The 14,967-nt window shown below is 37.2% G+C and overlaps 1 protein-coding gene across 1 annotated transcript in view; it reads left to right on the top strand.

Annotated features, from left to right (window-relative positions):
• CCDC191 (coiled-coil domain containing 191) overlaps nt 1–14,967 on the top strand; it is a 93,437-nt gene that overhangs the window by 14,831 nt on the left and 63,639 nt on the right. Inside the window, 4 exon segments of the mRNA XM_006161825.3 lie at nt 3,262–3,405; nt 8,040–8,218; nt 9,665–9,888; nt 13,049–13,202. Coding sequence (XP_006161887.1) covers nt 3,262–3,405; nt 8,040–8,218; nt 9,665–9,888; nt 13,049–13,202 — 701 coding nt within the window.

Genomic DNA, 14,967 nt, shown 5'->3' with positions numbered 1-14,967 from the left:
AAAAAAAAAAAAGAATGAACCATCCATTAAAAGTTTCTTTGTTTTCTGTTTGTGTGTGTGTGTGGGGGGGGGCTGATAGTAAACTCCCATTTACCAATAAATGGCATTTAATATATCTGTATTTTACACATAAATTATATGTATAAATGTCTGAATTATTGTACACAGAGTTACTCTATTAATATCTGCACCTTTCTCTGAAAGCTGATAGTTTTATTGCTAATAATAACTTCTTAAAAATTTCTACTATTTTGACTTTTTTTTTACCATTTTATCTATAATAATATCTCTTGGTATCATTTAATACAGTATGTAGAAATGCCTCATTCCCTGAGGTGTTGATAATAATAAAGAAGGTAATGCTAAAATAGATTTTTTTCTCTGAAATGCCCTACACATAAGAGTTGTTTAATAATGATAATCATTAAAAAATGCTCAAGTAGACATTTTCACCATGCCTATATATTTTAAGAAGATCTTGATATCATTAAGAAAGAATCCAAATGGAAGTTGGCTTTCAGGAAATCACACTTTGATTTTTTTCCCCCTACCTCCATGGCCTTGTCAGCTTTCCTGATTCTACCTTATCTCTCAACCCCTAATTGCTGGAGTCCTTGAAACGCTTCTCTATTCTTCTTTCCCCTCTAATAATCTCATCTATTTTTATAGCTTTAAATAGCATTTGTATGCTGACAACTCCCATATATTTTCACCTTGGACTGTGCCCCTACAATCTAGAATATTATAGCCAATATCTGCTTGGCATCCCTATCTGGATGTCTTATAACATGTCTAAGTGTGAACTCTTAATCTTCCACCCAGACCTGCTGCTCTCTTCTCTGTAAATGGTATCTCCATCCTTGCAGTTGCCTACACCAGAAATGTTACAGACTTTTTCCTCTCACATCCCTTGTCCAGTTCATCAGCAAATCATGTAAACTCCATCCCTAAATATTATTTCTCACTTTGTTTTTTAAGATAGAGTCTTGCTGCTGCAATCCTCCTGCGCCAGTTCCTAGCTGGGACTATAGGCACATGCCACCATATTTGGCTTTTTCTTAGATTTTTTTTTTTTGAGAGGTTTTTGCTATGGGCACGTTCGCTCGCCAGAAAGAGAGAGACAGAGAGACAAAAAGTGAGAAATCACCCCCAATGGGGGATGGCCACACCGCAATCCCTTTTCCTCCATTCTCCTCTCAGGATCTTGGGCACGCACGCACACGCGCCAGGCATGAGTTTAAGCCACCAGGTCCAGGACTTGAACTGCGGACAACTACGTGGGAGTCCAGTGACATAGCCATTACACTAACTGCTGGTCCCTAGATGGGGTATTGCTCTGTTGACCAGGCTAGCCTTGAGCTCATACTATTCCTGCCTTAGCCTTCTGAGACATTGGGATAATAGGTGCTTACTACCATGCCTGGCCCTTGGGACAGACCAGGAATCAAGCCCTGCCTCTTTGTGGTCCTAGCCTGTGGAACACACAATATATTAGCAACGTGTGCCATCATGTCTGGGTCTTGACCATTTTTAATACAGGTTGAGCATCCCTAATCTGAAAATCTTAGATTTCCAATATCCAAGGCTTTGAGCACCAACATGGCACCACGAGTGGAAAATTCCACATCTGACATAATACGATGGGTCACAGCCAAAATACAGTAATACAAAAGTATTTTATAAAATTACCTTCAGGAGACCAGCAGATGGTGTAATGGTTACGTTGTTGAACTCCCACATAGTGAACTGTGGTTCGGGTCCCGGACCTGGCAGCTTAAACTCACGCCAGGCGTGTGTACCTGCCTGCCCAAAATCCCAAGAGGAAAATCGAAGAGATGGGATTGCAGCATGGATACGCCCCCAAAAGGGTGACTTCTTGCTGTCTGTCATTCTCGGTCTCTCTAGTGAGTGCACATGCCCTATGACAAAAATCTCTCTCTAAATAAATAAATAAAAATAAAATTACCTTCAGGCTATGTGCGTAAGTTGTATATGAAACATAAATGAATTCCATGTTTAGATTTGAGTCCCATCCCCATACATCTCATTATTTGTATCCAGTATTCCAAAATCCAAAAATGTCCAATATTTGAACCACTTTTAGTCCCAAGCATTTTGGGTAGGAATATTCAACCTGTACCTGCACTGCAGGTCCAAGTCATCATCACCATTCTCCTAAATTGCTGTATGTGTCCCTTGCTTCCCTGTTTGTCTCCTAAGGTCCGTTTTAACACAGTAGTCAGTATGATCTGCTTAAAATGTCAGCTCATTACTCACAATCTTCCTGTGTCTTCCCATTGCACCAAGAGTAAAAAGCCAAAGAATGATGTCAAGACTAAACAAGGGGACTTCAGTCTCAGGACTATTGACATTTGAGGCTAGAGAATTTTTACTGGGGGTGGAGCAGCATCACTGACCTCTACTCTGCGTGCCAGTATCACTGGTCTGCACCTCTCCCCACCCCCTGCCCCCAGTCATGACAACCGTAAAGGGCTTGAGACATTGCCGTATGTCCACTGTGGGGCAAGATCACCCCCAACTGATAACCACTTCACTAAACCTGATCTGCACAGTACCTCTTGTACTTCCTCTCCCACTACCCTCCTCACTTATTCTTCTGTGGCCACACTGATCTCCTTGGAATTTCTCCAATATCTAGACACTTCTGCCGGAGGGCCTTTGCACTTGCTTTCCCTCTGCATGGACTATTTCCTTAAACTGTGTAGTCAGGCAGCTCATTAAACCATTTCGATACCACATTCATGATGGTGGTCCCATCAGATTACAATAGACTATACTATACAGCCTCAGCTATACCATCTAGGTTTGTGTAAGTACACCCTATGATGTTCACACAATGATGAAATCACCCGGCAATGCCTTTCTCAGATTGTATCCCTATTGTTAAGTGACATATGGCTGTGTATCCATATTCATTTCCTTCCCTTTGCTCAAGACCTTCTTTGGCCACCCAGTTTAAAATAATAACATCCATCATCCATTTCCTATTCTCCACTCCTCCTTTCCTTGTTTTATATTTCTCTTGTTGATTTATTATCTCTCTTCTTTGATTAGAATGTAAGCCTCATGGTGGTAGAGTTTATTTTTCTAGTTCTGTTCACTGCTATATTTCTAGCATCTAGAACAATACTTGACATATAATAGATGTTCAATTAATATTTGTTGAATGAATGAAAACAGTTAATGAAGAAAGTCTCTGGGGTAATTAAATATTTAAAGATGTTTTTGTTTTATTGATAGCTCAGGAGCTAGTAAATGACTGGCTAGACACCAAATTTAGCCAAGAATTAGCAAGTGATGGAGAGGATGATGCTGAAAGCACTATGTCACACATCATTCCTATGCCAGAAGCCAGTGTTCATTTGAAATACAGCAAGTTCGATGGTAAGAACTTACCTGATTGTTCTAATTTTTAATATCTAATGAATGTGTTTAAGAAGTCTTTTGTAATTATTTTGAATAATAAATGTATATGTTATGGTTTAGATAGCAGCTTATCACTCAAAGGTTTACATTTTGGAATTTAGTCTTAAGTGAGTAGTGATTGGATATACCCCCAAAGTTTATGTGTTTGACTTAGTTGTATTATACAGGTGTTAGGTGAAAACGTAATCCCATCATGGTATCTGAGGGTGGGGCCTCTGGATGTGAAAAACGTATTAGGTTGGGGAAATGCCATTGAGTTCTGGTGAGTATAAAAGGAGAAGAAATGAGGCTGCAGAAAAACTCATGGATACAGACCATACTCTGCTCTGCTAAAAGTTTTGCCTTCCATGATTTTGTGATGCCTTTGAACTTTCCAGCCACCAGAAAAGTTGTGAGTCTAGCAAATGAATTGCTGCTTCTTCTTCTTTTTTTTTTTTTATAAATCACCCAGTCTCAGGTATTTTTGTGAGCAATATAATAACAGACCAAGACAATACATTTTTTCTATTTTCTGTGTTTTGCTTAGTTTTATTTTCAGCTGCCATTTTCCATGTTTGGATGTAAATTACTTATGCTATGTCCTCAGTAAATTCATGGTGTTATTTCAAAAATTAAAGTATTCTATTATTTATAATTTTAAAAAATGATTGTAATAGCAATTAATGCTGTTTAAGAGTCTTCCTTCCCAAGAGAGCAATAGATGATTACTTTGATAAAGACTGCATTTAAGCATTTGTATTTACTTATCTTCATTGGTTATTACTTTTAAAGGAGGTTATTACTTTTCTGGTCCCCTCACTGGGGAAAACGCCACTATTCTCATGTAAGGTTAATTAGCTAACTTGTAAAGATTTCTCAAATGCACTCAAGGGCCTATGTTTTTCTTCCTCTGTGCATGGGAGTGGATGTGATGATGAATTAATGAATCCACTGGAAGCAACCCTCTTATTTAGGACTCTCCAAAATCCCCAGCTGAAGGATCACAAAGTTGTGAGCTCTTAAAGTTAGAAGAATCCTTCAAGATGACCTAGTATAATCTACCCTTCTCACCCACCCAGACAGATATTTTCCAGTGTCCCCAAGACTTAGTGAAGGAATCTTTGCCTTACAACCCTGGGAGGAGCCCATTCAGTCACTGTGAGGCTCTAATCCTCATAGAATTCTCTCTTAGGAGTATTCTGATTTTCATTCTCAGTTGACCTTTGGTGTAACAGAAATAAGTCCTCTCTCAATACCAGTCTTTTTATGTTTTTGTGGGAGTTTTAATCATATCTGAACACTCATATACTTTGATGTTCTTAGATTAAATAGCACCAGTACTCTGAATTGCTTTTTTTTTTTAATGAAAGAGAGAGTGGACAAGCAAGTTGAATGGAAGAAAAAGAAATAGGTATTTTTTGACAGGGTCTCACCATTGTCATTCTCAGCACTAGTCTCCCAGTTAGCTAGGATTACAGATAGATGCCACTGTGCCTGGCATGTTCAGGATTCCAGGATCTGAACCCAGGCCTCCCATGTGGCCCTAGTCTTGCACAGCAGCACTGTTCTTGTATGACCACAGCTGGGCCTCTGAACAGTTCTTTATGCCACATGGTTTCTAGATATATCAGCTTAGATGTCACCTTCTGGATATTTTCTACTTAATTAATATCATCATTGTTCTGAATCAAATATATGGACTGTAGGGACACTTCCTTTGCTATAGTACTAATAGATGTACCCCTTTACATAGATTGGCTGTTATTATCTAGTATCATACCATGTTTCAGTCATCTTATGCCAGTAGGGTTGTTTTTTTTAGTGAAATATTGAACAAAACTATTACAATTTTAAAGGATATTTACCAAAAATATTAATTAATGTGTTATTATCTCAATTGACACCGAAGTACTTAAAATCTAACATGCACTCCTCATTTTAGAAGACTCTCAGCAAACTAGTAACAGAAAGGAAATTCCTCAACTTGATAAAGGTCATTTACATAAGACATATAGAAAATAAATGCCAAAATGACAAGCATAAACCCTGCTTTATGAGGAATTACATTAGATATTAATGGTTTTGAACACTTTCATCTAAAGACAGAGATTGGCAGAATGGATTTAAAACATATGGCCTAACTATATGCTATCTATAAGAGATCCACTTTAGATTCAAGACACAAATAGGGGGACCAGCAGTTAGCATAATGGCTACATCACTGGATTCCCATGTAGTTGACCATGGTTCGAGTCTCAGACCCAGCGGCTTAAACTCATGCCAGGCACGTGTGCGTGCATGCCCAAGATCCTGAGAGGAGAATGGAGGAGAAGGGATTGCAGCATGGTCATCCCCCCCGGGGGGTGATTTCTCTCTTTCTGTCTCTCTGTCTTTCTCTGTCTCTCTCTCTCTGTCTTTCTGGTGAGCGCACACGCCCCATAGCAAAAACGTCTCCAAAAAAAAAAAAAAAAAAGACACAAATAGGTTAAAAGTAAAAAGATGGAAAAAGATGAACCATGCAAACAATAACCAAAAGAGAGCTGGAGTGGCTATATTAACATCTGAAAAATATAGACATTAGGATTAAAAAATTGTTACTACAGACAAAAATTACATTTTATAATGTTAAAAGAGTCAAACCATCAAGAGAACATAATAACTATAAATATGCATACACCTGACAAATGAGTCCCAAAATAGATGAAGCAAAATATGACGCAATTGGGGGCTTGTAGATGGCATATCAGTTACATCACTGGACTCCCACATGGCCAACTGCAGTTTGAATCCTGGACCTCAGTGGCTCGAAACTCACTCCAGGCACATGTGCATGCGTGCCCAAGATCCTGAGAGGAAAATGGAAGAGAAGGGATTGCAGCATAGCCATCTTCACTTAGGGGTGATTTTTTGTTTTCCCTCTCACTGTCTCTGTCTCTCTCTCCAGCGAACACATGCACCCTGAGGCAAAAACCTACCAAAAAAAAAAATTGAAGGGAGAAACACTAGACAACAACAGTTAGAGACTTCACTGTCCCACTTTTAGTAATGTACAGAACAACTAAAAAATATCAACAAAGAAGATGTTCGATATGATTAGTCACTAGAGCAATGCATATTAAAACTACAATGAATGGGATCAGCATATGGCATAATGGCTACATCACTGGACTCCCATGTAGTCAACTGTGGTTTGATTCCCAGAGCCAGCGACTTAAAACTCACGCTGGGCATATATGCATGTGTGCCCAAAATCCCAAGAGTAGAATGGAGGAGAAAGGATTGCAGTGTGTCCATCCCCCCAGGGGGTGATTTCTTACTTTCTGTCCCTCAGGCCAGCACATGCACCTTATTGCACAAATGCCTCTCTCAAAAAAAAATTTTTAAAAATGAATTACCATTACATATCTATTAAGATGGCTTACATTTAAAAGACTGACCATTCCAGGTGTTGGAAAAGATGTGAAAGAACTGGAACACTTCCACACTGCTGGTGAGAATGTAAAATTGTATAACCTGGACAACAGTTTGATATTTTCTAAACACTTACTTAGCATATGATCCAAGCATTCCACCCCAAGGCATTTTCTCAACAGAAAATAGAAATTCTGTTTCCATAAAAAGACTTGTGGACAGATATTCAAAGCAGCTTTATTTGTCATAGCCAAAATCTGGAAACCACTCAAATGTCCAACAGATTATGGTAGTATAGCTATACAGTGGGATACTACTTGGCAATAAAGAGGGATAAATTATTGATATATAGAATACGGTTAAATCTCAAAAGAATTGTGGTGAGTAAAAGAAGCCAGAGCAAAAAAAGAATACAAAATATATGACTGAATTTATATAAAATTCTGGAAACACAAACTATAGTGACAGAGAGCAGGCCCGTGCCTACGTGGAGTAGAGTAGAGGGCACAAGAAAGAGTGAGAGGAAGAGATTACAGATCAGCATGAGGACACTTTTGGAGCTGATGGCCGTTTTTGTTATCTTGATTGTGGTCATGGTTTTTACCAGCATATGTATATGTTAAAAGTTATTGTTACACCAGCGCATACTGGTCGAATCCTACAGATATCTGGGGCCATACAGGGCATGCTTGTACCCAGAATCTTGACTGGATGGAGAATTAGAAGAAAAAGGACTGCAACATGACTAGACCCACTGGGGTGGTGCTTTCTCTCTCTGTCTCTCATACACACATCCTCTAGTATAAAAATAATAATAATTTTAAAAAATTGTGGACTCTAAAAATATTTGCAGTTTATTGTATATCAATTATATGACAGTGAAGTTTTTTTGTTTTGTTTTTAAAACAATAAAGTTTTCAAGGTTGTTTAGGCTGAAATAATATCTTTTAGATTTGGCACTGAAGAAGTCTTCAGTGACCTGGGCAAAGGCAATGTCTGATGCACGGAGCTTTTTTCCTCTTAGTTGAAGGTAATGCTGAGGACTGTAGTCATCTAAATGGGATTATCAGTTACTGTGTATTGAAAATGCAGAGATTTTAATTTATACTATACCATGGCTTTTCATGTAAATATGAATATTATATTTAAAATTTTTAAATATGGTTAAATTATCCTGTTTTTGTTGTTCTCTTTCCCCCCAGACTTATGTGGCTATTTGGAAGATGAAGAGGAAAGTACCACCGTTCAAAAATTTATAGACCATCTGCTCCATAAAAATGTGGTGGATTTTGGGATGTTGGAAGATCTTGGAATGAAGGAAAACCAAGACAAGCAGCAGCAGAAGGATCCTCGTCTTACCATGGAGATGAGACATAAGCAGGTGGGAGGGAAAAACAAAATTAAAATGGATAACAGGAAGCAGTCTTTGTGTAACACATTTAATAAGCTTAAATAAAGATTTAGGCTTTATTATGAAAAAGAGTGCCATCTGTGGTTTGGTTAGAAAGAATAAAAATAAAATATAAGAACTTCAGAAAAAAAATAATTCTCATAAGCTGAGGATAGGAAACAATTTATTTAAGAAATAACCAAAAAATAAATAACTGATTCTGACCAATACAGTGTTGAGCTAAATCAACTTTATTAGTTTGACTGTAGCTTTCTCTATTATTAATATGTAGATTGCATGTGCTTGAATTTGGTTGTTGAATTGTGACATTAATATATTAATATCATGAATATTCTGGTGAATGTTATGAGGACAATTCTTTTCTAGACAACTGAAATTCACTCGTTTTGTGATTATAATTTGAGAGGGAATACAGATCTGAATTAAATCTAGTTCAGCTGTTTTGAATTAGGAAAAGCATAGAGGTGCTTTCTTTTTTCCAAAGAGTATAGTGGGTTATAGGAAAAGTGACTGATAGCTCAACACTTTGTGAGGGAGCTTCAGAGAACCAGAATGACCAAGTCTTTGCCATATGTCCAGGACTAAGACTGAGCTAGAATTAATATTTATATGTGTGTACTTTTTATAACACTGAATTTCTGATTGTCAAATTTGAAAATCACTGCTCTAAACCATTAAGATATGCCAGTAAGAACTGGGGATGCCGGAGATACAAGGAGAGAAATATGATCCTGGTTTGGATTTATGACAGAGGGAGAGGAGAAGGTTCAATGAGATAGATATATGGCCATTGTCTAGAAGTCTTAACACAACTAGGGAGTATGATAAAGGGTAAAGTTAAATGAAGCAGGTGGGAAAAGCCCACTCCCTCATAGTTAGTCAAGCCTCTGAAAAGTGAATGTGTTTATTCAGAAATATCTGCAAAGTTCATGTTTTCAGTTTCCAAATGTGATCCAGAATCACTAGTATATTTAAACGATGGTAGAAATAAATGAATTGTGTTCCTTAAGGCAATAAATCACAACATTCTATCTTCCAGAATGTAACCTCCAAAAAAGATTCCTATTCTTTCTTAAATTATAATTAGAATGTAGATAGTATTTAAATGTACACCTTGAACAATCGTATTGGTGAGAAATCACTATAAGTCAGATTCTAGAACTTAGGATCTGTTCCATTCAATTCTCAGCTGTTTGATAATGCAGATTGTTCCCAGAATATTTGAGAGTCATCTTCGTCTGATTTCATCTGAATTTTGTATTGTCCTTTACCCAGTAAGCAAATGAATGCCCCCATTGGTGGGCTTCGGGGCCAGAATATTTCAAACTGGTTGTATTCTGAACTTCAGAATGTGTCCAACATTTTGCACATCCTTTTCTACTCCAAAGTCTGCATGTCACCTTTGTATTCTTTAAGGTGAAAGAAAATCGCTTAAGACGTGAGAAAGAGCTAGAGTGCCAGAGAATCGAAAAGGCCTTGAAAAAATCAGCCTTCTTGGAAGCTCAGTGTCTGGTGCAAGAGGAGAAGAAAAGGAAGGCTCTGGAGGCCAAGAAGGAGGAGGAAGAGATTCAAAGGGAGATGGTAAAGCTGCGGAGGGAGATCATTGAGAGGAGACTGACCGTGGAAGAAGCATGGAAACTGTAAGCCAGCATGACATGTTGTGTGGAGTTTCCGCTTAAGCTCTAGGGGTTCAAAAATACACAACAAATATTGCAATAACAAAACACAAAGGAAATATCCACTGTCCCACCATCAAAACAAATGAACTACTTTTATTTTTTCATGTTTCCTCCCAAGCTTGGTCCCTTTACATACTCAATTACAACCATAAAGTACGTTTAATTTGTTATTTTAATTGTTGTAATTAACACATTGCCTGCAGTTCTGAGGTCTGTATATTACCCCATTGAGTTCATATACCATAATTTATGTAATGACCTCCTCTCACACTGGTAAGCATTACAGCGATTTCATATTTTTCACAAATACAATATTGCAATGAGTATCTTTAAGCATAGAACTTTTTTATTCTTTTTGAATTATATTCTTAGGATAAATTCTTAGGAGTGTAATTACTGAGTTAAATAGTATAGGTCTTTGTGTGCCTCTTGAAACATTGCCAAATTGCTTTTAAGATGGGTTGTACTTATTTATTCTGTCACTGGCTGTGGGCCAATTTACCACAGCATTGGGAATCATATCATTTTCAATATTTTTATACTTCAGATAGGTATCAAATGAATTAGTTTGCATTTCCTTGGTTACATAATACGTTTAAGCTTGAACATATTTTCTTATTATGCATGTTCATTAATTGTTCTTTATCATAGTGTAAATTGTGTTAATGTCTTATTTTCTGATAGTCATATGGAAAACCCTTGCCTTATTGCACTGATAAAGAAAAAAATATCTGACATAAGAGAAAAATGAAAATAGTCCTTATAGGGTATAGTACTGTTATCCATCCTCACGCAGAAATGAGCTTCATAAATAGAGTAACTAATGTGTTTATTCTGAGAAACAGCCTGATGCATGAACTGCTGAAGTCTTGGAACAACGTGACCAAGGTGTCTGAATACTCAAACTGAGAGGCCAGAAAGACTTATTAGATAATCTCTTCCACTCCCATCAGCCTACACAGCTTCCCCTCCCCTCTGTGTTTCTGATTGCTCTTATTCTACCCAATTTAAAACAGCTTGGCAGTGGACGTGTGCTTCATTTCTTTAAGTGCCAGGCTTAGGCCGCCTCCAGATGCCGTTCCTTTCAGAAAGCAATCACCAGTGCTTTAGTGAGTTCTTTCCAAGGTCAACCTTGCTTTTCAGATTGCTCCTAAGCCCCGAAAAAACTAGGCTGACCTAAAATAAATTGTGAAAACAAGTAACATTTGATGGTAGCAGGATGCTCTGCTCACTGTGGGCACTCAGCAAATGTTCACTGACCAGTCATTTCTTCTAAAAGTTAAAATCTTGTCAATGATTACAGTCAGAAAGATCATATGTTCTACTTTGAGGTGGATGAACTGACTCAAGCTCTCCAGAAAGCAATTTGGAAACAAGAAGAGTCATCAAATGACACTCTCTCTTGACCTAGGAAAACTGCTTTAAGAAAATGATCAGAAATCTCTCTAAACAAAGATGTGTGTATATAAAGATAATTAAAATAGGATTATTTATAATGGCATATGTGAAATAATACTGGAAAAATTATTAAAATAGTGTTTGTACAATGAAATAGGGCTGATATGTTACCATTGTTTCTTTTTTATTTGTTTTTTTCTGGGTAGCTACATGGGATGCTTTTATACCTCCCAATTTTTCATAATGAATAGGTATTACTTGCATAGCAGATACATACTTTAATGTTATCTTTAAAATCCATGGTGTGAATCTATATTGAATCCATATTTCTTTATTGCCTACTATGACCCACCCATAATCATCTGGTATAACATTGTTATAGCATTGGTAGTTTGGAAAGAGTCAGTCAATCTATTGTTGGTAGGGCTTTTTAACCAATTTATAAGCTATCCCAAATCTGCTTCATTGTATAGTTTTAAAGGATCACCACCAGATATTAATTAATTACAAAGGGAAAATAATAACTTTACACTGAAGAAGACATCTTAAACCAAGTGATCATGGTTACCATCGCCAGTAATACAACTTAACATTATGTGCCTTCTGTATGATCTATGAGACTGAATGAAAAAAATCTCTACAGAATATTCTGGCAGCCCTCTCATACGAGTTCACAACTGTAAAGTGAAGTTCCAGAAAAACAAGGTGGCTTGCCTAGGTGTTAATAGCTTGTTTATGGCCAGAGCCCTTAAATCTTGATTCCTGACCAGGTGCTATCTTTACCACAACATGAGTAACATTTACTTTACACAGATACACATAACCGTGTACTTAAATGCACTCCAGTAAGAAGGCAGTAGCTATGAGCCTGCTTGCATTAGTGACTGAAGGATGGTCTGGGTAAGGAAGAACAGTCAGGTGTACAAGAGGATGACCAACAGTTATTAAAAGATTCTGGTTTCTTGACTATCGACTAATGGCCTTTTCCTTGTCATTTTTTTTTCTCTTTTTAGCTAATTTAGAATTTTCCTAGATTCTAATCTCTCCTTATTCAGTAACACCTGATTCTTCTGTTGTTTTTCTTCCTAGAAAATTTTTTTTCTTCCTTTTAAAAATTTTTTGGTAAGATTCTCATTCTTTTCTTACATGAGGATCCTTTTTTTCCATTATAGTGAGAGAACTTATATCCTATATTAGAAAAATATCTAGTAGATGTTCATTGTCACACTGTGATCGAAGTACAGCTCAGTGTTAAATTCAGTAAAAATACTTTGCTAAGGGACCAGCAGATGATATAGTAGTTAAGGCACTGGACTCCTATGTGGCCAATGTGTGTGTGTGTGTGTGTGCCCAAAATCCTCAGAAGAGACTGGAAGCGAAGGGATGGTGAGATGGCATCCTGCCCAGGGGGATGATTTCTCATTTTCCCTCTCTTTGTCTCTGTCTCCAGTGAGTACAAAAACCTTAAAAAATTTGCTAAAATATCTGTAAGACTTTCTGTTTTTCAAAGTACTTTATAATAATTTATTTTATTGTATCTGCATATTACAAATAAAAAGTATGGATTTCACCCTACCTCCACCTCCAGAAATCACTCTACTGTATAGTTTTAAAGTCAGATCTAAAAATCTATAATTTCTGATGGAAAATTCAGTGATCATTCTACTATAGTAGTTCATAATGATTAATTGCTAAAGCTATCATATATACGTTTTATTCATAGAGAGAAGAAAAGGCAAGAAGAAAATTCTCGAAAGAATCCAGAAAAAAATGTGTTTCAAAGTGCTTGCATTCTTCTGGATGAAGAAAAAACAGCAAAAGAAAGAAAAAGGAAACTGAAAGAGTTATTAATCCAGACTTTCAAGGAAAATCAGCAGGTGGGAATTATAATGTCTTTTCTTTTCTTTTTTTCTTTCTTTTTTTTTTTTTGTTTTCTTTAATTTCTTTCTCTCTCTCTCTTTTTTTTTAAGGAGAGGTTTTTGCTATAGGGCATACGTGCTTGCCAGAAAGACAGAAAGTGAGAAATCACACCCGGAGGAAGGCCGCAATCCACTCTTCTCCAGTCTCTTCTTGGGATTTTGGGCACACATGCACACGCACATGCCCCCAGCATAAATTTTAAGCCACCAGGTCTGGTACTTGAACCACAGTCAACTATGTGGGAGTCTAGTGATGTAACCATTCTGCCATCTGCTAGTCCCTGTAATGTCTTTTTATTCAAGCAACCTATAGTATCAGCGACCAGGAGTTCCATCAGAAATGGGACAAAGTAACATTAAGCCCAAGTAAGCCTTGTCACAGATCCAGAATTGCCACTTCATAGGTTCTTCGTCGCCCATCTGATCTGGGACACAGGGCAGTGCACCAGTCTCCTATTTGGGGATACTCTTTATATACTCTGATGGGATCATGGGAAACTGGGGGGTCAGTTTAAGACTTCTTCCTAAATTACCCTCTTCAGAATACCATTTAACTACCCAGGGAGCTCTTGGCAATTTTTGAAAACTTGGCTTTCACTTCAGTCTTAAGAACCACGGTGTTCTGGATTATTCAGAAGGTACAAGACCTGCTTATTTGCCTTCCAGTAGCTCAGCTCTTAAAACAGTGATACATTTGGGTCTGTTTCTCTTTTTAATGGCCAACATTTTATTTTAGTTTTTCCTTCTTTCTCTTGTCTTCATTTTTTTTTTTTTTAATTTATTTATCTAGTGAGAGAACATACCCAGTCTTAATGCTGCAGTCTTCCCCAAGTCTCATCCAGCCCCAGATCACGAGCATATGCAGGCTTGGCACACGCAGGGGGATGTCTGGATGCAAACTCAGAACAGTCCCATGTAGGTCACCCTTGCAGAGCATGGTGTTTTACTGCTATGCCACTGCCCAGCCTCTCACCTTCTCTTTTATAAAAGTTACCATCCGTTTTTTTAATTAGCAAATGAGTATCCTCCTCAGGCTACTTAAGTCAGTTTTTTTCAATGAAGTAGGATTGATGAAAGTATGAATTTTGGGCTTGTAATATTTCAGGTAAAAGAAATAACTTAGCAGATTTGTAAATGAGAAGGATAGATAAGAAGAGATAATTATATATACTTTATATCTTCTACACATTCAACCCAGGGCCTTTGGCATTGCTGAAATTTTGTGAAAGTTAATGGAATGAATACATGAATGAGTGGGTAGAGCAAGACAAAAGAGAATGTTGGGAAGATATTGAAGGAGCTTGATAAATGCAGTGATAGATCTATAAAAACCCAGGACATCAATAATAGGAATTTGCATATGATATGGTAAGATGTAAGGAAAACAGTAAAGTGACAATTTTTTTTTTTTGAAAAAGAGACACATTTGATGGCAGCATTCCTGATAGGCAGTAATCATAATTATTCAGATATTAAGCAACAAAAATTTGGTCAGAGTTCTGGCTTCAGAAATAGAAAGAAATGTGATAGGAAAAATTGTTGAGTTGGGATTAACGTTTTGAGAAAGATTGGCAGACTTTAAGATTCTGCATCGGAAGCAGTCAGTGTGTCCTCCTATAATAACAGTTCAGACGTCTGTGGGAAAGTAGAAAGTGAAATCAGTATTTGGGGGCCATCTTGAGAAGATGTAAAGATATGTTACACAATGGTAGATAAATAAGAC

The sequence above is a fragment of the Tupaia chinensis genome, unplaced genomic scaffold (genome assembly GCF_000334495.1).
Source record: "Tupaia chinensis unplaced genomic scaffold, TupChi_1.0 Scaffold139218_1, whole genome shotgun sequence".
NCBI lineage: Eukaryota > Metazoa > Chordata > Mammalia > Scandentia > Tupaiidae > Tupaia > Tupaia belangeri.
Note: the sequence above shows the minus strand (reverse complement) of the source record. Positions and strands in the feature narration are given on the sequence as shown.